General features: G+C 44.2%; 1 protein-coding gene across 1 annotated transcript in view; it reads right to left on the reverse strand.

Annotated features, from left to right (window-relative positions):
- VEGFC (vascular endothelial growth factor C) overlaps window positions 1–20,432 on the reverse strand; it is a 467,419-nt gene extending 446,987 nt beyond the window's left edge. The window contains exon 1 of the mRNA XM_086962460.1: window positions 19,620–20,432. Coding sequence (XP_086818586.1) covers window positions 19,620–19,751 — 132 coding nt within the window. The 5' untranslated portion in view covers window positions 19,752–20,432. The remainder of the gene's footprint in view (window positions 1–19,619) is intronic.
- Window positions 20,433–23,709: the final 3,277 nt, after the last annotated feature.

Below are 23,709 nucleotides of genomic sequence, written 5' to 3' on the forward strand. Positions count from 1 at the left end.
TAAAAAAGAGGTTAGCCACTCGAGAGCAGTTCCCCTTATGCCAACATTAAAAAGGGAGTCGAGCAGGATACTGTGTGAGATGGTATCAAATGCTGCACTGAGATCAAGTAATATCAGTGCAGCAGTGAGTCCCTTGTCAACTAGGCTCCGCAGATGTTCTGTGACCCCCAGCAAGGTAGTCTCGGTTGAGTAACCGGGTCGGAAGCCCGACTGAGAGGAATGGAAGATGTCATTTATCTCTAAGTAATGGGCCAGATGGTTATGAACATGTTTTTCCAAAAGTTTGGAAAATGCAGGTAATCCAGCCATACCTTCAAAATACTAGTGTCGACCGTAGGGCATAGCTATGTTTTCTGGTGCAAGTGGTATGCAGAACAAAGTCGCATTGGCTTAGACCTAGGTTTTCCAAAATGCGGACATTAAATGGTTTGCACCTACATGTAGCTCTATCCCTGAGTCCAGCAGCAGCTCAGTTTATGCCCCCAGCGCCATCAGACCAGTAGGAGTGAGTAGTTTGCACTTTACCAGTACCTAATTGATTTGATATGCGCAAATTTACCTTCGCACTCCCTGAATAACACCCCCATGCACCATACACAAGTTACAATGATCGAAAAAAAAAAGTTCCTGCGAGTTGGTATAACTACATACTGACACTACTTGGACAGATGTGGCACAGCGACCAGAGCACATGACTTCACAGCATATGACACACAGTTTGGACTCACGCTTTCATCCCAGAGTCCGGCAGCAGCTCAGCTTAGCACCATGAGACTAGACAATACCTCATTCAACAAAGTCTTAATTTAGATTTTTAGAAAAATCATAAAAGACATAGGCATAAAAAGACAGTTTGTAACAATATTTAAAACAAGACAAGCCAGCAATATAAGACAGAATAAAAACTGTTAAAAGAAGAGAGCAAAATTAAAAATATATACAAGACAGCAGCTTTCCTTAGAAGGGGGATAAGGAGGGGCCATTCAAGAGAGAGCTACTGAGAAAGTCTCAGTTTATTAGCTCTTATCACCCAGGCCCATCATAGAAACGTTGCCACTGCTATCACAATAGCTTGTTCCGTGTCAGTCCTAAGAACCCTCAGGGCTGCCATGGCTACCCTGAAACCCACATTTTTACAAATAGGGTTCAACCATTTTAGTCTGGGGTTTCTATAAGACGGGCATATGAAAAAGAAGTGAGCAGTTGTTTCCAACACCTCTGGGCAAAACAGGCAATGCCCTCCACAGTCCCGATTCCAACTAAGCATATGGAACCCCAAAGGTAAGGAACCCACCCTAAACTGATGATACAGTTTTCTTTCCAGAGTGCTTCTAATAACATCCCAATATGGCTCTAAAGACGAAGTCATCTTGAACTCTGAGAATCCAATAGTTTTTGGGAATTATTACTATGGGATAGTCGCCGTTGCTCTATACGGTTCCAGTAAGCTGCTTTTAATATCTTCTTAGAAGGTAAGACCACTGAGGAGGGAGATTCCCAAAAAAAGTTCCTCATGCCCATGGCTACTAAAGTTGACTTGAGCTCTCTGAACAACGGGATCTTGTCAGAGGTGTTCATGGACTTGACTTCGCTCAAGGCCTGTGCATACTGTGCCAGCTTGGGAGTCGTCCAGAGTCAGCACCAATAGGCTATGGGGCGAAATCGAGCCTAGTCCCTAATGTTCCTAATACCCGTGTCGAGATACAGGGGGAGCAATGGTGTAGAATTGGGAAGCCCCAGAAGCGCTCGGAGGAAGTTCTTATGTGCCAGGGCTAGGGGTGATAAATCACTGAAGCCCCAGAGTTCCGCACCATATAGAATCGAAGCCCCCACCTTGATGTTATAAATTTGTAATGCGGGAGCAATAGGCTTAGATTTGGATTGCTTATGCTCTCTAAGCAGGGCACCCGCCAACTGTGAGTGCTTCAAGTTCATTGTATCAATATGGAATTTCCAGGAGAAGTTTTTACCTATTGTTAATCCTAGGTACGTGAATGCGTCTATTTGTTCCAGGGGGCTTGCTCCAAACCTACCCTCCCCTCACAGTTTTATTCTTGTGAAAAACCATGAGTTTTGTTTTGGTCACGACAAAAAGCCTCAAAACAGTTAAGGGCGTCCTGTAGTCCCCTTTGAGTTCTCGACAACAACAAAGTGTTGTCTGCGAACATCAGAAGGGGAATGTGCAAACTCGCAATTCTAGGTGAGTCTGTTGGTTATTTGTCAAAGTATTGTGTAACTATGTTGATAAACAGAGAAAAACTGTAGGGGCCAGAACACACCCCTGCCTGACTCCCATTCCAACGTTAAACTTGCTCGTCACATTACCTTGCTTCCCCCATCACACCTGGGCATAATTTGCGTGGTGCAGCCTAACAATAATATTCAAAAGTGCTGAAGATAGTCCTATTGAGCGGAGGGTCTGCCTTAGTTTGGCCCAAGGGACCAGGTCGAAAGCTGTCTTTAAGTTAATGAAAGCAGCGTAAAGCGACCCCCCTCCCAGAGTTACAACCTTCCAATGAATAGCCGCAAATCTAAAGGCCTGATCAACTGTACCAGTATGGGAGCGAAAGCCGGCCTGTAAAGGTGTCAAAATAGTATAGTCCTCAATCCAAGATTGAAGTCTATCCAGGACCAGTCTTGCCACCACTTTCTGGATACTGTCGATCAGGCTAATGGGCCTGTAATTATTAGGAAGGGAGCGATCCCCTTTTTTAAATATTGGGATAATCTCCGCTCCCGCCCATGTTTTTGGCGGGGGTGCTCCACTTGCCACTGCATTAGCCAGAAATAGTATATAAGAAGCCAAAGTATCAGGGTCCAATAAGAAAAGATCAGCCAGGACACAATCTGGACCCGAAGCCTTTCCATGGGGAATAAGTTTCAGGACTTTTAAGACCTCCGTTTTTGTAAATAAAACACACGATTCGAAAATCGGTTCCATTAAAGCAGTGGTATCACTAGGTGGGCCTCTAAATTGGGCTTCAAAATAAGAGACCCAAATTTCTGGGGAAACATTATTTTCAGGAGCAGTAGAGATATTGCCCCTGCCCCATTTTAAGGTATGCCAGAATCTTATCATATCCCTATCCTTGCTAGCCTCCAGCAAGTCCAAGCAGTATTTGTCCTCCCAGGCAGTTCGAGCTGACTGATCCTGCTCTCTATATAAACGTTGGGCTAGTCTAGTGGATGGCCCATCGCGTGACTTAATTGCCCTGGCCAAGATCTTATGGGCCTTCCTACAGGAGCCATTATACCAGGAAGCTCTACGAGGTTGGGGTCCCTTACTCTGTGTCTGGGATTTAGACAATACCTCACATATTTTCCATACTCTAGACAATACTTCACATATTTTCCATACCTCAGGACTTTCAGACCAGTAGGGGTCACTAGTTCATCCTAGTAGGTATAAACACATGATGACACTACTCGCAACCAATAAACAGCAAGCTTGTGCTCGTAACGCCTCAGCCAATCAGATGTCAGAATTCCCAAATATCGATATCAAATAAGCAAAAGCGTGCGTTCTAGACCAAGACCCTTCTCTCTGCCAAATTTGGGGTAATTTTGTTCACCTGTTCGACCTGTAGCCTTGTCTAAAGATTCCTATGGAAATTGCATGGAGAAAACATATTTTGGGACCCACCTTTTTTCTCGCTCTCCCCCCCAATCCCTCCCCCTCCCCTCTTGACAAATCACCTCCAAAACTTTAACATAGGAGCAGATATGAACAAAAAATTAGTTTGGACAATTTTATGTAGATTCATCAACGCCAAAGTTATAAGCAAAACAAAAAATGCTCTTCCTATGGAAACTTGGTCCTAAATATAACTACCTACTAGTGACCGCCAGTAGGTAATATATATATATATAGATATACATGTGATCAAGCCTCCTTGGATGCGAAACGCGTCATGGCGGCAGCGCTGGCAATCATGGAATAAAAGTCACTTTCTTTGCACCAGCAACTATTGGGTTCCCTCCTCGTCATTTTGGATGTTTGCTGTGGCAGTCTGCAGTGTGGCGATTTTCCGATATATGTATATATATATATATATATATATATATATATATATATATATATATATATATATATATATATATATATATATATATGTGTGTGTGTGTGTGTGTGTACATATCTACAAATACATAGATATATATACTTTTATACTTGCTTCTACATTTATAAGCATGTTTTTTCTTCCACTGTGTGCCAGAGTGCACTTACATTTGTGTAGGTGTATGTGTGTATCCATGTGTGTATGCATATATGTTTGCAAGTGTGTGTGCCTGCATATGTGTACAAGTCTGCATACAAATGTGTATGTACATGTGTGTGTAAGTGTGTGCACCTGTGTTTGTGTATATGCTTCCTCAGCCTCACTGTCAATGTGATTGTGAGTGTGAAAAACTGTCCTGGACCCCAGTCGGCCTCCACATCAGTGCAAGTGTCTTGGTATCCATGGAAAGTGCAGCTACTGGCTTGCATAAAGCTAATACTATGTGTCTCTGCCCATCATGCCCTACTAGGGTGAATGGGACGATCTGCTTCAACTCTGGCTGCATTGCACATGCACTATTTTTGGGTTACTGGGGGAGTCCCTGGTTGGCACTGGAAATGCACTAATATGGGTTACTGGATTACTCAGTGGCTGGCACTGCACATGCACTAATATGGGTTACTGTGTGACTACTTGGTTGACACTGCAGTGCACTAATATGTGTTACTGTGTGAGTCCATAGTTGGCAAAGAACGTGCACTATTTTGTGTTACTGTTGCCTCCATAGTTGGGACTGCACACGCACTATTTCCGGTCATTGGGTAAACCCCATGTTACCAAGGAAGCAGCGCACAAGCTTTCCTTTACAAATCTTTGTTCTCATTTGCCGTAAGTTCAATTGATCTACTGAAGTGAACCAGGACTACATCTCCCAGAATGCATTGGTTGTCAGACTAAATCCCAGGAGTGGCACACTCCACTCTTCATGACATTCAGTTGTGCGGTAATTTTAGCAAGCAGTGGAAGAGTAAAGGTGAGACAGGCATAGGCGTGACCAGATCAGTGATGGTTGCACTGAGAGACTGTCTACCCTCTTTTCACTTAAAATAACAGGCCTCTGCTTTATTTGTTTGACGCCTCGTCAGTAGTAATAAGCGCTATATAAATGCAATTTAAAGCAGATGCTTAATCGGTGTGACAAGCTCACCCTAAACTATACCAGTGAAGTCTGTGATCACCAGTAGAAAGAGACTGCCTTGGGTAATATGCACTATGTGAAAAATGACAGACTATCTGTATCAACGGGTTGACTCACGGAATGTGTGCATCACAGGGAGAGTCTACAGCAGGGCCTGCGTTCACTGCAGATATTTGTAAACTGTGGAATGGCCTTGGGACCATAGGGCTAGTTGTTTTCATTTCACCACTCCTTGTTTTAATTTTAGGTGAGGGGTTAACCAAGACCTTTTGATTTTACTAAAATATTCATAATGTACATATTTAAAGAGACTTTCAGCCTGTCATTATTTCACAGCATATCAGATAGAGTCTGTCCATTTGAAACTGTTCTGTTTTAAGTTATCCGCTTTTTCCTTTTTTTCCCCCTTGTTTCTTTCTTCCCTAATTTCTTTCTTTCATTCTTGCTTTCTTACATCTTTCATTCTCTCTTTCATTTTCTTTCATTCTTTTTTCCTTCCCCTTTCCACTATGTTTTCCTTCTTGCGTTCTTTCTCTCTTTCCTTCATTCTTTCTTTCTTCTATTGCCTTCTTTCATTCTTTCTCCCTTCCCTATTTCTTTCATTTCCTTTACTCATTTCCTTCACTCTTTCTTATGCTTTTCTCTTTCCTTCTGTTTTTCCATCTCTCATTCTTTTTTATCTATCCTCATTCTTTCTTTTCTCGATCCTTCTTTCACCTTCTTTCATTCATTCTTTCTCTTTCCTTCTTTCTTTTCCTTTCTTTCTCATTCCTTCTCCTTTTCCTTCCTTCCTGCTCTTTTTCCTTTTCTTTCTTGCCTTCTTTCTTTCCTGTCTTCTTTATTTCTTTCCAGTATTCTTTCATTCTTTAAGGCAAAAGGTTTGGAGTCAATGCCTTTTTTAGGTCTGTGTTAGCCAAGACCTTTTCATTTAACTAAAATTATGGGTAGAACGTAGTTGCCTACAGGGGTTTCAACCATTAAGCTGTCGCTGGCGTCATTCACATTTTTCTTCCACCTACTCAAGCATGCACTGCGGGGCAATGTATCAGCTCACTTCAGCCATCCGCAGACTTCAGTGCAAACAGCACTTTGAATTGAGAGACTGCATTCCACCCTTTCACAAGGAACACATCCACACACAAAGTAGTTCCCTTCAGTGCAAAGGAGTACTGTGGTCATGTGTGTTTTTTTGACACCCAAAAACGATATTGTCTTTAGCAAATTATTTTCCTTTTTTTACATTAATGAGTGTGCAGTGTATAGCAAAACAATAAACTTTTGCAAAAACCACGAAAAAACAAAACAGGAATTGCCAGAAGACTGGGGGCTTATGCCGGACCTACTGGTTTTGCTGATGCTTGTTATTAAACAAATATATTCTTAATATTATTTACAGAAATGCATTAATCCTTCCTGAGGGCTGTAAAGCCCTGTTCTAACCCATTCATTGATGTCTGGTACCCTCTACTGACATATGAAGGTGGTAAACCGTGCCAACAACATTTTCCCTACAAAACAGGTGGTACCCACAAGTGTACAAATGGAGCAATACTGTAATGGCAGTGATGTGTTGTGCACAGTCGTGTACACCATGAACAAATGCACACATGAGTGCAAAGGGGAGGATTCATTTACTGAGGGGAGGAAGCAACAGTACAGATGGTGCAATGTCCTCCTGTGCAATGATATTCAGAGCTCCATGTACATGTCCTATGGGGAAAAAAATGTGTGCTGTGCTGCCCTACCTTCCTACCTACCAGGAAGGAATGGCAAGCTTGCACTTGTTCTGCCCTACCTGTACCGGTTCCTCTTTTCACACTCTCTGCCCACCTCTGTCATATTGGTTCACTTCAGTTCTTCAAGCACAGTTACTTTCCTGTGTCTTTTCAAAGTTTCCGTCCCTCAAACTTGCGCTCTCTCCCTCTTCTTCAGGTGTCTTCTGCGTACACAGGGCCTCCCTCTTTGTGTGCCTGTGGACTGCTTTGTCCTCCTTTCGCACTTTCTCACACATTCTTTCTTCTCCTTTGTCTAAAATTAATTTACCACTTCATGCACACACTACCTATCCCTCGCTATCTTCCCTTCTGTCTATTATGTGCAGCTCTCACTATTATATATTCACCATACCACATATTTCCACTACACAAATATACTAAACACCACCCCTTTCACACATTTTAAACTCACACAATTCCATAGCTAACATTTCCAGTTCAACCCACAAAAATCCACTCCAAACCACATACATCCACTCCAAAATCCAAACCAAAACACATTGGTAAAAGGCATTGTCATTTACAATTGCAGTAGCTCTAATTCTGTCAAATGCAAGACTGATGCTTTACAAATGCTTGTTCTTTTAGGCATGCTGCAAAGCAGCCGCATTGCTGTGCATATCTAAAAAAACTGGGAAAGCCAATAGATCTCGCACAGGCAAGACATGTTGGTTTTTCCAATGTTTGTTCTACCACTCACCGCTTCAGAATGTGAAATTGCAACACATTTTCTTTTGTGTTATTGTATTGTTAGTGTTTATCTATACCCTCTTCTTCCAAGCATCAGCGCTTGATGTTTTTAAGCCTTGGCTGATCGCACTCAAATTGTACTTGAACTGGGTAGATCGCCCACTCAACTTTACAATTTGACTTCTTGACTTGATGAAATTGGCTACTGGATGCTGAGGAGTTGTGTACAATTAAATGGCACATAGGGTGATGTTTCTGAGCACTCAGGAACAGTTAAACAGCCCCTGCTTAACCCCTTCGATGCTCATGACGGAACAGTTCCGCCTCAATGTAGTGTCGGAAAAAAACACAAGAAAATAAACCAATCCTTCTCTTATCAAACACCAGGAATCCGGAACAGTCTACCAGCAGACCTAAGACTCAACTTTAAATTGTCTTCCAGGAAAAACTTAGAGATGCATCTATTTAATGTGCACTGCAGAGACGAACTCTGCCTCTCCCCCTCCTTATGGTCTCCATTTTGTTTCGTCAAAATTAAGGCCACTGTTCTAGCTTCGTATGACGTGCTCAGTTGAACAAGTGACTAGAATCGTGCAACAAACACCTTAAATACAGAATCAAATAGATAAATAAATAAAGGTAAGGCGGATGCCGTTGCCGTTTTGCTCCCAGACACACTTATCGCGTGGGCTCTTGCCCTGCTACAGGCAGTTTACGTAATTCAGGACGCCATCAGCCCTGCAACCCTTGCCTGATTTCCCAGCAGCTCCCTGGCGTTTATCGCCTCATTTATTTATTTATTTATTTATTTTTAACACTTATAAAGCGCTACTTATACCCTTGGGCGTCAAGGCGCTAAAAACCATTATTGAAGAAAGTGAGGAATGAAAGAGTGAACAGGTTTGACAGTTGAGAATGGGTTACTGAGAGAAAAGCCAGGTTTTCAGGAGTTTGCGGAACTGGAACAACGTAGCACTTCGTCTGATGTTAAGAGGCAAGGTGTTCCAGAGTCTGGGGGCCGCCACCAAAAAGCGACGGTCACCCCAGGACACTGTTTTGGTGCGTGGGACAAGCAGTTGGTTAAGGGTGGCTGAGCGTAAAGCTCTTGTAGGCTTGTAGAGTTGAAGTTTGTCTCTTAAAAAATGTGGTCCTTGATTATTGACTGATTTGAAGACTATACAGAGGGCTTTGAAGTGGATTCTTTTTTGTACAGTCAGCCAATGGAGGTCTTTTATGTTTTTGGCAATAGGTTCGAACTTTGTTTTCAAGCTCACCCACCTGATTTCCCAGCAGCTTCCCGGCGTTTACCTCCTCAAATCCACACGCGGATGGGGTCCCTTCTCCACCGCTCCGTATTTTTCACGATCTCGACATTTATGTAGCCCTACAGCCCTGATGAGTTACACCTCCTTCACGGTGTGACGAAACACGTGTCGGCTGGCTACTGTCTCACTGTACTGACCATTATATGATTTATTTAAAAGAAACTTTATTCATACGTATCTTGACATTCTACTTTCTTTTTTTGAAGCAATCACTCTTTATGAGTAGAAACCTTAGTCCTCATACTCGGACTATTTAACACACGTGCATGTGCACAGGATCTGTTCTCCTTCCGGTTGGTCCAGGCCTCCCAAGACCATTTCAGGGGTGTTTTTCCGAAGGGTTTGTGTTCCCCTGTCCTGCTTTGCACCGCATGCCTGCTGCACACAGATCTCAGCCACAACATCACACTGCTTAGAGCGCCACTACTTCCTACTCTCCTAACATAAACCCAGACTCCAACCAAAATAAAGGTAAGGCTACTAGATATATTTTTTTTATTTCCTCTGTCATTGAAGAAAAACAGTACATCTAATGGTGTGCTCTTTCAAGGCCATAATGGCCCATTCTCTGATCAACTCTTGATTGGACTACTCAAACTAGAATTATACAGCAGGGTGGACCAAATTATGCAGGAAGGAATGGCAAATTATGTGGCTGATTGTAGCACGTTTTATGATAGTACTTTATTATTTTTACATGTTACCAATATCTGGGCAAAGGTTTCACCTCATTAGTACTCGATCAATACCCAAAAACAGCAACAAGCAACTGAGAGGTTACTGGTCAACCTTTGCAAGGGACTTTCACTGCAAAAGATGTTTTGCCATTTTCTTAGTAACTTTTGATCTGTTTGAGCTAGAAACTAATTTTGTCTTAAAATCTGGTTATGCAGCATATGATAGATTATGAGGCAAATGTTGCAAATCGATATTAATGAGGAAAATGCCACTTCTGCAGAATCACATCATTCCAGTGGCCGTGATAATATCTCAAGTTACACCCAAAAAGTCATCCAGAGTCTACTGTTACATTCAAATGTAGGGAGCCACCTCATCAGAGCCCTTACAACACACAACCAGGGTGCAGATGCTATTGTCCCTATTCAACTTAATGTCAAGCTGTCCTTCTGCATAACAAGAAAACTATGTATTCTGTTAATAAAGGCCTTCCCACCACTTACCTTTTCTCTTTACCAACAGATGGCCAGAATGGTTCAACTGGGTGGTCGTTCTATTGAATGTTTTCGGGGAATCCTAAAGTCCAACCCTCTCACAGTCATAGTCAAATATAAAATTTAACAATTCATCAAAATCATTATAATCACATAAAAACAAACCTTGTGTTAGGAATATAAATTGCAGTATTAAATTATATTTGATCCGATTGTATTACTAAGAGGCTTGGTCTAAAGGAAGTTTAATAATAGTGTCAAAATATATTCCTGCTAGGAACAGGGCCTATATACTTTTTTTTAAAAGGCTCCAACCCCCATGTGAGGTCTGGATTGTCCTGAAAGTTCATCTTTTCTGCTAAGATTCTGATACCTGTGTTTCTTCTGGGAAACACACACTACGTGGTATGGAGATGTTCAAGTATACTACACCGTATACTACATATATGCATAACATAAGCATCTAGACTTCAAGGAAAAAACATCTAAATCTTATGGAGGTGAAGTACCGTGAATCAATGTTCCAGATCAAATAAATCAGTTCTTAGCTATTTAGCACATAAACAGTGGACAAACACCTTCAATAGAAAACTAGAAGTGTGACTTGTTTCACGGTTTGTCTATTAACACGTGTACTTATTTTTCACTGTTCTTGAAAGAACATTGTGCACTGCCCCCCTCCTTCAGATGGGAAACCAAAAAGGCTATTGTATTTGCCAGTTTCCTAGGGTGAGCCTCCCTCATAGCAATAACATTAAGGTCTACATGCATCAATTTATTCAAAGTCAGTAATGCAACTTTAGACAGCATTTCTCTACATGGATGCGTTGTGTGGGTGGGACGGAATTAAAAGGTTGCCGTGTGTATTCACGATTTGCTTGGTCAAAAGCGTATTTCTTTAGCTTATTGTAAACTAAATTGCTTCTGTTCACTGTATACAAAGGGCAACTAAAAAGGGCTACGAACTTTTACAGCTTTACATTTTTGAGAAGTAACTTGATCTACATTAATCTTAGGAGTGTTCAACGACTGAGAATTGACGACAATGCGCATTCTTTCTGTTAGGGTAAATAGAGCAAGTAACTGAGAGAAACAGAAAGCACTGAGAGCTGAAAACGACATATTCAGGCGTATCAGGTGATGCGCCCGTGAAAAAATCCCATGTTAAGCCAGGGGAAGAGACACACAAAATGTCTCACATGAGATCATGGCCTTCACAGAGCCAGGAAAGACTCTAAGCAGGTGAGCGTCAGCCTCGCTGATTGACCCTGTGAGCAGCTCTCATGTCATCTTAACCAAATGTCGACTGTTAATTCTCATTGGAGCTACTTAATACGGATTCCCAATGCCATCACATCCATAGTGACACACCGTGCCAATGTGGACAGTTGTAGTCACAACACCAGCTTTAACTCAGAGTTAATCTGTGAATCTGTTCAGTAGACAAATCAAGGGTAACCCTGAAACTTGGAACCCTGCTGAGAGGAGCAACACTCCTAATAATTACTTCCTTACAAAATGCTATGTTCATGCTGCTGTTCATTTTAGATTCCATTACAGATGTCTCGCTTGCTAGTATAATGGAATGTGTCATCATAACCTCTATCTCTAGGGCCTCAAGAAAACGTCTGCCCTGTCCTTTTATCAGCGTTATTGGTAGGGCATTGTTTTAGAGATAAAATATGAACTTTGAGGTGAGGAGGTCCGCAACACAGACCAATGAAGACATCAAAAGAAATTACAGACCACTTGACCAGGAGATGGTGGGGTGGAAGGTGTTCCAGGAGTCAACAGCCTCTACCCACATCCATAGGTGCTGATAGTAGGAATGAGGGGGTGCTGCAGCACCTCCAAAACAACCATGCTGTAGTTAAGAATGGGAAGGAGCAGTAAAGATGCCTTCAAATCTGATGTCTATCTTGTCACATTTCCAATGCATTTAAAGACAAGGGTCAAAAGTCAGGCTATGTCTTTTGACAAATTGATGTTTATTCTTTTAAGAGGGATGTTGGTGTTAACTTTTCAATCTCTAACTTCAAAGGAACAGAATATTGTAAATTGAACTATATGACAATCTTGCCGGGGTACAAAGAGTGTGAAAGGAAAGGCTATAGCATGGTATTTTTTTCTAACATACAAATAAAAAATGTTTAATATAGTAAATTAACTGTACCATTATTTCAAAAACTAACAGCAGCCATGAAAGCACAAATTAGGTAAATTTTTCATTCTTTGATAGAAACAAAGATTATTTTAATATGATCAAAATAAATCAAGGCATGCCAAATGATATATGTTTGCTCAAATTTTTGTTCCACACATTACAATCGAAAATGCGCTTTCTGTAAATGTCAGTGAGCTACTGCACCATGCTTTAGTGATATGCTTGTGACAGTGTGCTCCAAAATGCACCACCGAACTCGTACCCTTATCACACTCCTGTCAAATCAACATGGTTCATTTGCCTCACTTGTTCTGGGTGATGCTTGGTTATTTTACAGTCCCTTACTTCAGTGGGGGGGGGGGGACAGGGGATCAGTTTTTTTTATGTATAGTGAGGTTTTGGTTTTGTAAGGCAGTTGCCAGTGTTGATCATTTTGATATGCACCTGTTTCAAAAAAGCAGCCTTTTACACACACAAGAAACTCGTCTCGGTTTGGCTTGCCCCCCTACCTCCCAAAGGAGACAAACCATGTTGTTGGTGCTCTCACAGAAATGTATTTCCGATGTGTGTTTTGCACAACAGTCTACCTAATTAACCGAGCATCTGACAAGGTGCGAATATGCGGGCCAGATGAAGCCCTCCTCTGTGTTAACCTAGCCCGGCACCGAACATCAAGGGCGTCTCTCGGCCAGCTAATGATTGGGCTAAAATTGAAAGCGCCATTTGTACCTCAAGCTCTAAACTGTGGTTCCCTACACCTTCCTAACTCTGGGCCAGATGATTGCCTTAGCCACAGTGAAGATGCCGTCTTGCGACCAACTGCTGATTTAATGAAAGCAAAGTATCTTGCAATCTTACTTCTAATCTTAGTCTCCAAGTACAAGCTATTGTATGGCCTTTTTTCTTATCAGACTCTAAAAACTCATGCCTCATTTAGAAAGCATCATCGTAAATCTTGACAAAGTTGCCATAAAGGCACATAGAAATTGAAGATATCAATGCAAACAATATGATAAAAACCATGGAATCAAGCAATTTAAATTAGTTTCAATTCCTAAAATTAATTTAATAGCAAGATTTAAATAGTTACATTCATTATCTAAAAGGAATGTACATGAAAATAGAGAAAAACACATATAATCAAACGTTAGCACCACAGGGTCATAACACAAGTCAGTACATTTTCTTAGAGAAGCATTCTTCAAAAGGCTAGCTTTTTTGTGTAGCCCTCCACTTATTTAACAGGAAACCGAGAAACAACAAATACAATTGGTTGACAAGTATTCGTTCTCATAATCTTCATTGCTGTTCTAATATCTCTGATCCCCAGGTTGTGACAAAGCTGCAGAATCCACTTCCTCCTGTACCCATGATAATATGGCCAAAAAAAACAACATGGTGGATTGATTCTGTAACCAGGGGACAGAAGGGACAGGAGCCATTTGAATCAGAAGAGGTCTGCTGACCTTTCACTGTAACTGACCATATTGGTAAACTCCCAAACTGGAATGTCGTATAAAGTGCTTTGGCGAGAGGCCGCCCAGTCTCACAGAGAAAAACCTCAAAGGAGTAATATCTTTAAACTCGAGGAAGGCAGAAGTGAGAGTACTCACCCTCCTATTCCTAAAGAGCATAGCATCTACAAAGTGCCAATGTAAACCTGTGAGGGTGGGACTTCGAGATCCCACGTGCGATCTCAGGGGTAGGAAGCATTTTCTTCGAATAACTGTGTTTTACTTCAGGTGTAGGTACCGTGCGACTAGCACAGGGTTTTCCAGGGACCAAGAGTACTTCATGCCTAAGGCTGGAGTAAGAATTAACTACTCTCAAAAAAAGATGAATCAGGCCTGAAAATTGAGGGTCAGTTCAGAAATAAGACACGAGTTGGGCACCCTTGCTCACATAAAATAGATATTGGATAACCACTCAGTAATTACAACAACAAACATCCAAGGGTACTTTAACAGTCCCAGTAATAGTGTCAAGGTCAGGAAATGTAATGAATAAGTACATGTCAGTGTTTTTATCTAACTAGTAAGGATTGGCCTCACCAGACAAAGCTCATTGCATAAAATCTTGTTTTAGGCGCTACTTACCACCAGCCATAAAGCTTCATACCCCTGCCAATTGCATGACTTAGCAGTACCAAACGCCCAGCTGGGAAGGAAAATGGTGGGGGCTCTGCCAAGGTGTTAACCCTTCTTCTATGGGCATTCTATTCATGCCTTTTAGAATCTTGGGCACACATTTGGATGTATGTTCATTTGGTGACAGGGCTACCTTTTGAAAATCCGAGCACTGGACAGTAGAGATTCCATGCGGTTTAGGGAACGCCCCTTTCAGCTCAACCACCAGGACCTCCAATACATACTGGCACCAGCTAAAAACTGCCCTCCTTCATAACAAGCACCTGTTCGGGGAAATAATCCAACGTGTTGCGATTGTTAATTATTCTTCAATGTGTCCATTCTGTTTCTACAAAAAAAAGATTCCACAAAACCTGCGCCTAGAGAGCAGACAGATCTATGCCATGTGGTGGAATCGAGCAGAAACAGCAGGAGCAACAGAGCCAGGAAGCCTCCAGACGCATAACAAAGGGTTCAGTCACGGAAGAGATTTACTGCTACCATTGCCACCTGATGTGTTCCTTCAAGTGAGCGTTTCCATTGCACGTGGCTCTTCAGTATCTACACTGTTGGTATAATTGTGGCCAGTTGACGACGAGTTTGCAAGCCGTCGTGCTAGGTCAGAGTCATAAAGCTCATGTGCACTGCAAAGCCGGACACTGCACAGATGTCCTGAATTTTTCGAATTTACGAAACTCTACATGAGTATGCATTGAAATATACAAAATCAAAGATTTTTATTGTGCTCTTCCTCTGATAAACCTAGGCTAGTGTCTTCTCTGCTGAATTGTCCAAATACGGGACAACATACTTTTATGCTCTTTGTCTTATCATATTCTCTGCAGGGAACATGTTAAACTCATCTTCACTCCAATAAAATATGGTTGCATTGCCTTTATTTGTGCACCCTTTTGACATGACAATGGTCACTCCCACTGTCACAGCATGAGGTGTGTGTGACCAAGCCCTGGGGAGCTGCTGCTTTGAAGCCAACAGCACTTTGTGGATTGAGAGAGTTAAAGGGGGAGGGGGGACTGGTAAGGCCATCGAGAGGGTTCTGTTTTTGTATTCCTCTACTCATTGCACTGAGCAGGCTACTACTTGGGGGCTGCTGTTTGAGTGCAGCATTACTGAGGCTGCTTCACCTCAAAGAGGTTCTGAGATAGTGCTGATGGTCAGTGAGTGGAGTCATGTTTTCCCACCCCCAGGCTCAACATTGGTGCAGCCACCTGTAGTCCCTGGGGATTAGCGGCACGTTTCAGACTTTGGCAGTAGTGCTCAGGGAGGCTGTTTGGTCTCTTTCCGACAGAGAGTGGACGTAAGACAGACACACGATTCACAGCCCAGGTAATGGTCTGAGATAATGTCATCTCTGCTATTTTTTGCCTGCCACATATCATGTATTGTAGCCGAGAGGAGTGTATGTGGGCAGGTGAAGAAACTGACACCATTCTACTTATTCATTTACAAACTAGCATATTTCCCTCGGTTTGAAATTAAAATAGTACCAAGAGTAAGCAAACGTAAAACAGCAGTACCCTTCATCAGTCTCTGAACAGGGGAGTGCCTCTTTCTAATTAATGTAACAAATACTATGAACATCTTAAAAGTCCAGTGTAACTGCAAAAGACAGCCTAAGTATGCACAGTGTCCTGATTTCCAGTAGAAATTATCCAAACAAGTTACAGCGAACATATGGATAAGGCAACAATTAAAAGTGAGTTAGTAATCAATTATTCTAATTTTGAGCTTTCAGAATGTTTTGTTCCATTCGCATGCTCATGTCCAATGTTTCTTCAGCAATCCAGGTATATAGCCATATTACTATTTTATAGATATACGTTTTTTTTGTCTGTATGAAGGCGTATATGTAATTCCTTATTTGGGGAAATTAAATGAATGGTATGCCCAGCTATACAATGAACAAAAGGAAAGATGAAGTGCAAAGATTTACTGACAGAAAGATTTCTCCAAAAAAAGCCTTTGGGATGGCAGAAGGTGAGTCACATGTGAGATGTGTACTGACACCTTCCCCATCCATAACATTTAACTAGGTGCGGTTTAAAATACATTTTTTATGTAATTGTTCTTACAAAAAAAAGCCTGTCCCCTCCAATCGTGCCAAATTTGGGCATGACTGCTCACTGGCATCCCTGTTGAAGTTAACAGTAATGGATACCAATCAAACATTATTTAGGTATTAAGATCATGACCTCTTGAGAGGCCTTTCAAACATAATCAGTTTTAGTTGATGGATTTGAGAAAACACTCTTTAAGAAAGACACTATTTCTCCTTCATTTTTTAATGGAGGGAGTTGGGAAAATTCCAAATCTTCCACTAAACTTAAGCGAAGCTAAAATGCCTTTTGCCACTCTTAAGCCCTTGGCGCTTGGGTTGAGGAGGAGCTTTGAAGCGCTTGAAGTTCTGCTTAGGAGCGGGTGTCTCAGAGCCTTAGGGTGAGTTGAATGCCCGTGGAGCTTAGGGTAAACAGAAGCCTTATAGAAACACATGGTAAACATGATCCCAATGACTAAGGGGGAGAAGGATCTTCCAGGTCAGAATAATGAAGATCTATAAGACCTGAGGGTGAATATGGCTATCTGGGGACTGGAGCGCGAGAAGGACTGTAAGGACACCTGAGAGTGAGCAGCAGTGCTAGGGATCTGATACCGAACAAGAATCTCAGGGAACACAAGTATGGACATGCGCTGAAAAGTTCTGAGTGTAACTGGATATTTTAGAAAACAACTGACAATGCACAAGAGCCTCGATGAGTGGCATTAGTGAGTGACCCTCCACCTCAAAGGGCGTCTTCCTGCTGATTCGGTGTGACATGGCTCACTAGTCCCTGAGGGTGGACAGAATTCTCCAGAACTTTAGGTATGATCCTCTGGAGACGGGACCTGTTGGTACCTGGGAAATAAGAACACCTGGATGAACAGGAACCTTGGGGGCTGAAGGCAGTTCAGGGACCTGAGGGTGAATACTAGGAAGAGGCTTAAGGGTGAGTGACACATTCTGGAACCTGAGGGTGTGAAAGAAATTCATAGCCCTGAAGATGAGAGTCAGGAGATCTGTGGGTTATATACATGTGAAAAATTGTGGTTCCAGTCTTGACTAAAGTTACTGGCCCTACAAGCTTTAAAACCCTTTAATTATCACAAAATGTTCCCAACTTTAGCGCCATGATCCGATCTAAATGTCTTGCGAATCACTGCATTCTGTGTATCAAGGACACTTTTTGGATGCTGGAGCCTCTTTCCAGTCCACATTCCACCCTGAGCAGTGGCGTCTGAGACCAGGAGATTCTGGGCAAATATGTCACATTTCCCAGGCAGATGGAGTTTTCACCGATTGCAATTTGTTTGCAATATGGTTATAAAAATCCGACCTTTCTGTTGTCTTCTATTTGACTATTTCAGGGGCCTGGTCAAGTTTTAACTCCTGTGTGTGACTGCCTACACTGCAGAAACGAGAGACCACCTAGCCAGGTTTGAGTACCACGTAGATCTCGGGTGTGCATTCCCCTCATCACAGGAGCAGCACCTCGAGCTGCGGTGCATGCAGTCTCATCTTAAGTATTTTGGGGCACTGGACACAGTGTTTCTACAAAAGGAGCTCTCTGACAAAGTTGGGAACAAAAAGAACCTGATCAATAGTAGAGTATCGATCGCTGCAGTTCAAAGGGCAGGGGCTGGTAGGCATCTTCCCCTCAGATGTTCTGCCAAACGGGCGGGAAGTCCCACACTCGTGCACACAGGTTCACGCTGAGGTGTAAACAAGCTGCTTCCACAAACTATGCTCAGCTCTCGCCAGGAACGGTTCCAGGAATGGGCTTTGTGTCGCAGGTCTACGGCTTACTTGCAGTGATTACTTACAGCTCAAAGTATGATAATCCCTTTGCGTCGGGCAGAAGACGCGAACAGGGGCCCATACAATCACGGCATCTCTCGTCACGGCCACTGCACAGGTAGAAAGTGCGTGCACTGCAGTGTGAAGACGGACGGTGAATTAGCGAGACAAGTGCAGCAGCCGCCACATGGCGAACTACACGGCCGCAAGTTTCAAACAATGATAGTTATCAAAGACGGATCTCGCCCTCAGACAAACGGAGAGGAAAGGCCTGTTGGACCTCATATGCCACCTTCGCCCAACCCGCCCGAGGCTGTGCCACGCACCTTCTACGTATGTCAGTGAACTCAATGGCCAATAGACATTGATGTGGCGTCCTGCCACGTGCGGGAAGGGGCCCAGTGACTCCGATAAAGTAAAATAAAAAACACATACATGAGCACTAGTGTGGATGAGGGCTCCCTGAGGGTGGTCCTCCCTCTGCGCCGCATTAGCCCCTCAGTGAATTCCTTGCATGCCGATCCTCGGGTGACGATGACTTGGAAATCATTCTGCTCCTGAACGAGGTCACCCGCGTGAAGGGCGGAAGTACTCGCACAGCAGTAGCCACCCACCCGCCCAGAGCTGGAGGCAGAACGGAGCGACACACGGCGTCTGCTCACACACCCGGCAGCACGTGCCTCTACCGCCCATGCTCCCTGCATCTCTGACAGGATTGCATTCAGAGGGCCGAGGCGACAGTGGCTGTACATGGAGGCGCATGAAGTGTGGTGTCGTGTCGCTGCAGCACCTCAGGCTCGCCAAAGACGCGGGTTGAGGGTGCTAGAGTACATTTTCAGTGTAAAATCGTGGTTTTCAGCACCCCCTTGTCCAAGCACGAGGGCTCACTGGGGAGCGGAAAAGTTCACTACTGCGAGCTCGTTAACCTTGGACGACAGAGACTGGAAAAGAGCCGAACACAAGCTTGATCGGCCGTGACCGCTGAGCGGCGCCACCCCCTCTCCAAAATTAACCCCTACAAACACCACCACTCACCCACTACGTGTGGGTGGAGTCTCCCACAGGTGCCCACTGGGATATGCCTACACTCTGCACGTGCCGAGATGATGTCCCCAGAGGGGTCTTCTTCAGCAAGGTACAGATGTAGGAAGTGAACACCCCTTCCGAAATTTCAGGCTGAACTTGTAAGTGCACCCAGCCAGGGCACACGTCACCCCGGGTATAAAGAACACATCAGTGCCAGTGGGACCCGTTGTCTGGACAAACTGGAAATTGAACTGAAGTTATGTGCAATTCCACGTGCATCGTTACTCACCCTGGTCTCCCCCAGATCCGGATCTTCGTAGTACCCCTGTCCTGATTCGTATGCAGCGGCCCCGGGCACCAGCACTGAGTAGAGGAAAAATAGAGTGCCCCCCAGCAAGTGCATGGTGGCCGCGGGCGGCATTGGCGGCTGTCTCTTTCCAGTCCAATAATCCAGTGGCAGCCGATGCTGCGATGCTGAAAAGAGCCCCGCTCTCCCCAGACTCCGGCGCGGCTCCAACGGGGCTCCTGCTGTCACCAGGTAAGGCAGAGGCGGCTCAACCCCCCGCAACCGCTTTCTGTAGGTGAAACCAACCTTTGGAAGACACTGGATACCGACTGCTGGGAAATCACCGGGAGATCACTTCGTCCCGTCTGTGAAGAGATAAAGATGCCCTGGTTTGGGGTGATCACTTGGTCCTGGCTCTGGGAAGAAGATCATTGGGTCCTGGCCGCGAGGCCAAGACCTGGTCCCGGCTGTGCGGATATCGACGGGTCCCGCGTTGGGATTCTCACTTGGTCTTGGCACTGGGTAGACCACTATATTCAGGGTTGGGTAGATCGCTCGGTCCCGGCTGCGAGGAGATCACTGGACCCCAAATGAGAAGAGTTCCCTGGAGAGATCACTAGGTTCACTTGATTTCGGTCGTTTGAAGATTGTCGCCCCCGCTGGGAGTTGAACACTTGGCCCAGTGTGCGTGGATTTCACTATGGCTCGAACGTGGACTGGAGCAATCCCTGCTGCTGTTCCTGCGGGGCTGGGATGGGGAGGAGGTGTCCGGCGCGCACTGTAGCAGTGACAGAGCAGGGCTCGGCTGTTCACAGTAGCTCCAGCAGCGGGCGTGCGGAGGATGTCGGTGAGCGAGCGCAGGAAGGCAGGGCAGGGCCCTGGCGGGGGAGGTCCGGGGATCCGGCACCTCCCTAAACAGCCCTCCTCACCACCCCCCAGAGCTCCCTGTACCCCGCGCTGGACACTTAAGGCGGTCGCCGCTGTTTATAAACAAAAGAAACCCAGCACTGGAGACGCGCGCCTTCTGCAGCATCCAACATTCCGGGCTGTGAGCGGGCCGAGGACAGCCCGCATCTGCGGCTCCTCCAGGGACCGGCTTTATGAGTTCAAGCTGACGGGAGCGTGATGGGTTGCCACAGTCACTGAATTTTTTTCGCATGCTGTCTTTTTTTTTTTTTTTGCTAATCTGCCGGGGTTGTCCGCTCACAGTTTTGTTGCATTTGTCGCGTGAGGTACTAAAAGAATTCAAAATGTTCATCAACTTTGTCCTTGAAAGTTGCCAAAATATCGTTCAGGACACGTGAACCAGTGACCGTAGTGAGTTCAATCTGTAGTACCACCACGCTCTAGAGGCGTCCAGAAAACAAAGACGTATGAAACCTGTGCACAGCAATCCTTTCATTTCCAAATGCTCATTAATACCACGATGAACGTTTGCAATTACTTCATCAGATACATTTTATTAATTTACATAATTTTACTGCTGCTGTTGAATACAGCGCTTATATAGCAAGGGCGATAAAACGCTGAACAGAGAAAGAACATGAGGGAAAAACATCGTCTTGTGAGAGATAATACAACCAGTTATATAATATAAAACGTGGAAGAAATATATCATGGTATGAAGAGAAGCAAAATGTAGCATACGTCAATAGCGAATCATTGACTGGGGTTAAAAGCTAATACAAATAAAAGCAATAAGAGCAATGCGACACAGCGTTGGTGAGTTAGCAATGATCTGGGGCGCAGCAGTCCACTGAACAAGAGGACTTTCATTTCTTTTTTGACTGTAGGTAAATAATAGACAGTGCACACTACGAGACCGTTAATTCCAAAGTCTTCTCGCACTGCCAGAGAATGATTGAGACTTAAGGCCTCATTACGATGGCTGTGGGACCACCGCTGTCAGGCCGTTGGTGGCGGTCCCAACATCATCGGACCATTCTACACCACCCGCCGCATTAGGATGGTGGGCGGATAGTCGGGAGGCAAGGAGAACGCCATACACTAATCTGAAGGGTTCAAAGAGCCCATCGGAAGGACTGTAACCCCTATGATGGCGGCGGTGCCTGCTCAGGCACCACCATAGGGATTATGATGTCAGTTTCCGCCAGCCGTTTCATGGTGGTTCACCCGCTATGAAAAGGCAGATGGAAGGACTCTTGGGGCACCTAGCGGGTCCCCCTTCCCCCCAGGCCCTCCGCTATGGGCCCTTGTGCCCTCCAACATATCCTTGCACCATGTGGCAGGCACCATGCGGTGCCTGCCACACAGGCCAGGGATATGCAAAATGTGTTTATTTTGCACTGTGGCATGTTGCAGTCGCAATACCAAATACACACGTTGGGACCGCCTTGAAGGTGGTCGCAACCTAATGTCGATGACGGGACCGTCGACAGCTAGTCATCCGGTCCCGTTCCAGACAGGATGGAGGTTGGACGAAAGTTCTACTGCCATTATAATGAATAGTTTTTTTAATCGTTTGAATGCAGGGGATTTGACTAGCAACAAATTAGAGCTGCAAAAAAGAGGTTGACCTTCTGAGAATTTCAAGTTTTAAACCCGACAGCTGGGGTGGTCGCTGAGTGTGGGTTTTGTGAGTGATGCGTGCTAGCTGCAACTGAACACTAAATTCAAAGGGAGGGCAATGTAGTGCTAAAAGCACAAGAGGAATATGATCAAACCTCTTGCTACCGCACACAAATCATTCTGCAGCATTCAGTACTACATTGAGAGGGAGAAGGGGGCTCAGGGCTGTGAGGCACAAGTTGTGGTAATAAAACCGCAAGAGAATCAAGGTTTAAACAGGGACCTTTACTCGTCCTCAGGAATACATTGGCTAATATGACAGACTGATCTGAGTTGTGAGCACCTATGGTCAGGTCACTGATTTGGGACAGAAGCTTAAGTTGTCTGTCATAGATGACTCCCCACAATTTGGCATTGTCTACTATGATGGAATGATGGTCAAGGAAGTGAACAAGTTGATTCAAGAAAGTACCTGTAGGTTAGACGACTTCATGGGTGAAATTAAGATAGATTTTGTTTCAGAGAGTTTAATTTCGGTGGTAAGTGGGTATATATATTTGAACGATCCCCGGTGTCCTTGAGAGGAGAGAATTATATGTAGGGGAGGAAATATCTAGGTACGGTAGAGTGTCATCAGTATATTGGTAGTGAATCAAGACAGGAGTGGGACCCATAAACCACGTCGGGATTGGGTATATAATATATGTAGAAACAATATCCCAACAGGTATCAATTCAAAGACAGTTAATCATGTGTGTGGAAAACATTACAGTGGCAAGAGATAAGGAGACTCAATTGTTTTGTCTTAAGGTTGTTAATCACCAGATAGTATCACATACAGTTACATAGGAATATACAGCTATAGCAGCACTGTATAGAGAGAATCATAAGACATCCCGGAGGCACTTAGTGTGTAGTGATATATACAAGTGGGCACAGGTGACGACACAAGTGATCAAGGTGAACAGCGTGAGTGGCGCAAGGTGAATATATATACAGTGGTGGCTCAAAAGAATAACAAATTACATCAACAGCATTCATTATTATCCATTTTTTGTCATGAGCCGAACAGCAGAAATACGCCAAAGGGTTGCCCTGTGGTGTCAACGGCGTTTCGATAATCTTTAATGGGGATCGTCTTCAGGACAGGGTTGTCAATTTAAGAAGAGTGCTGCGGGGGAAAGGAAAGAGGTCAGGGCGAGGCCAGATAGCGTGGTCCGGTTTCGAGGGCTGAGGCGTGCAGCCAGTGGAAGATAGAGCTGGAAGAATGGGTCTATAGGTTATCGGGTGAGACTAGTGAAGATCTCAATAAGGGATCTGTGAGTATATCAAGTGAGTGCGTAAGGGTGGCACCAGGGCAAGATGGATGATGCCTGGTATATCAGGTAAATAGATGCCCTGTGCAGTACAATTTGTGTCAGGCTACAGGTGAAGTGAGCTATAATGCAGGAGTGAAGGCTACGCGGTCATAGGTCTGGCAACAGTAATGGCATAGAACCAGAAGGATTACATGAGGAAGTGAGCTATAGCTCAGGAGTGAAGGCTAAGCGATCATGAACGCGAC

The sequence above is a fragment of the Lissotriton vulgaris genome, chromosome 3_1 (genome assembly GCF_964263255.1).
Source record: "Lissotriton vulgaris chromosome 3_1, aLisVul1.2, whole genome shotgun sequence".
Classification (NCBI taxonomy): domain Eukaryota; kingdom Metazoa; phylum Chordata; class Amphibia; order Caudata; family Salamandridae; genus Lissotriton; species Lissotriton vulgaris.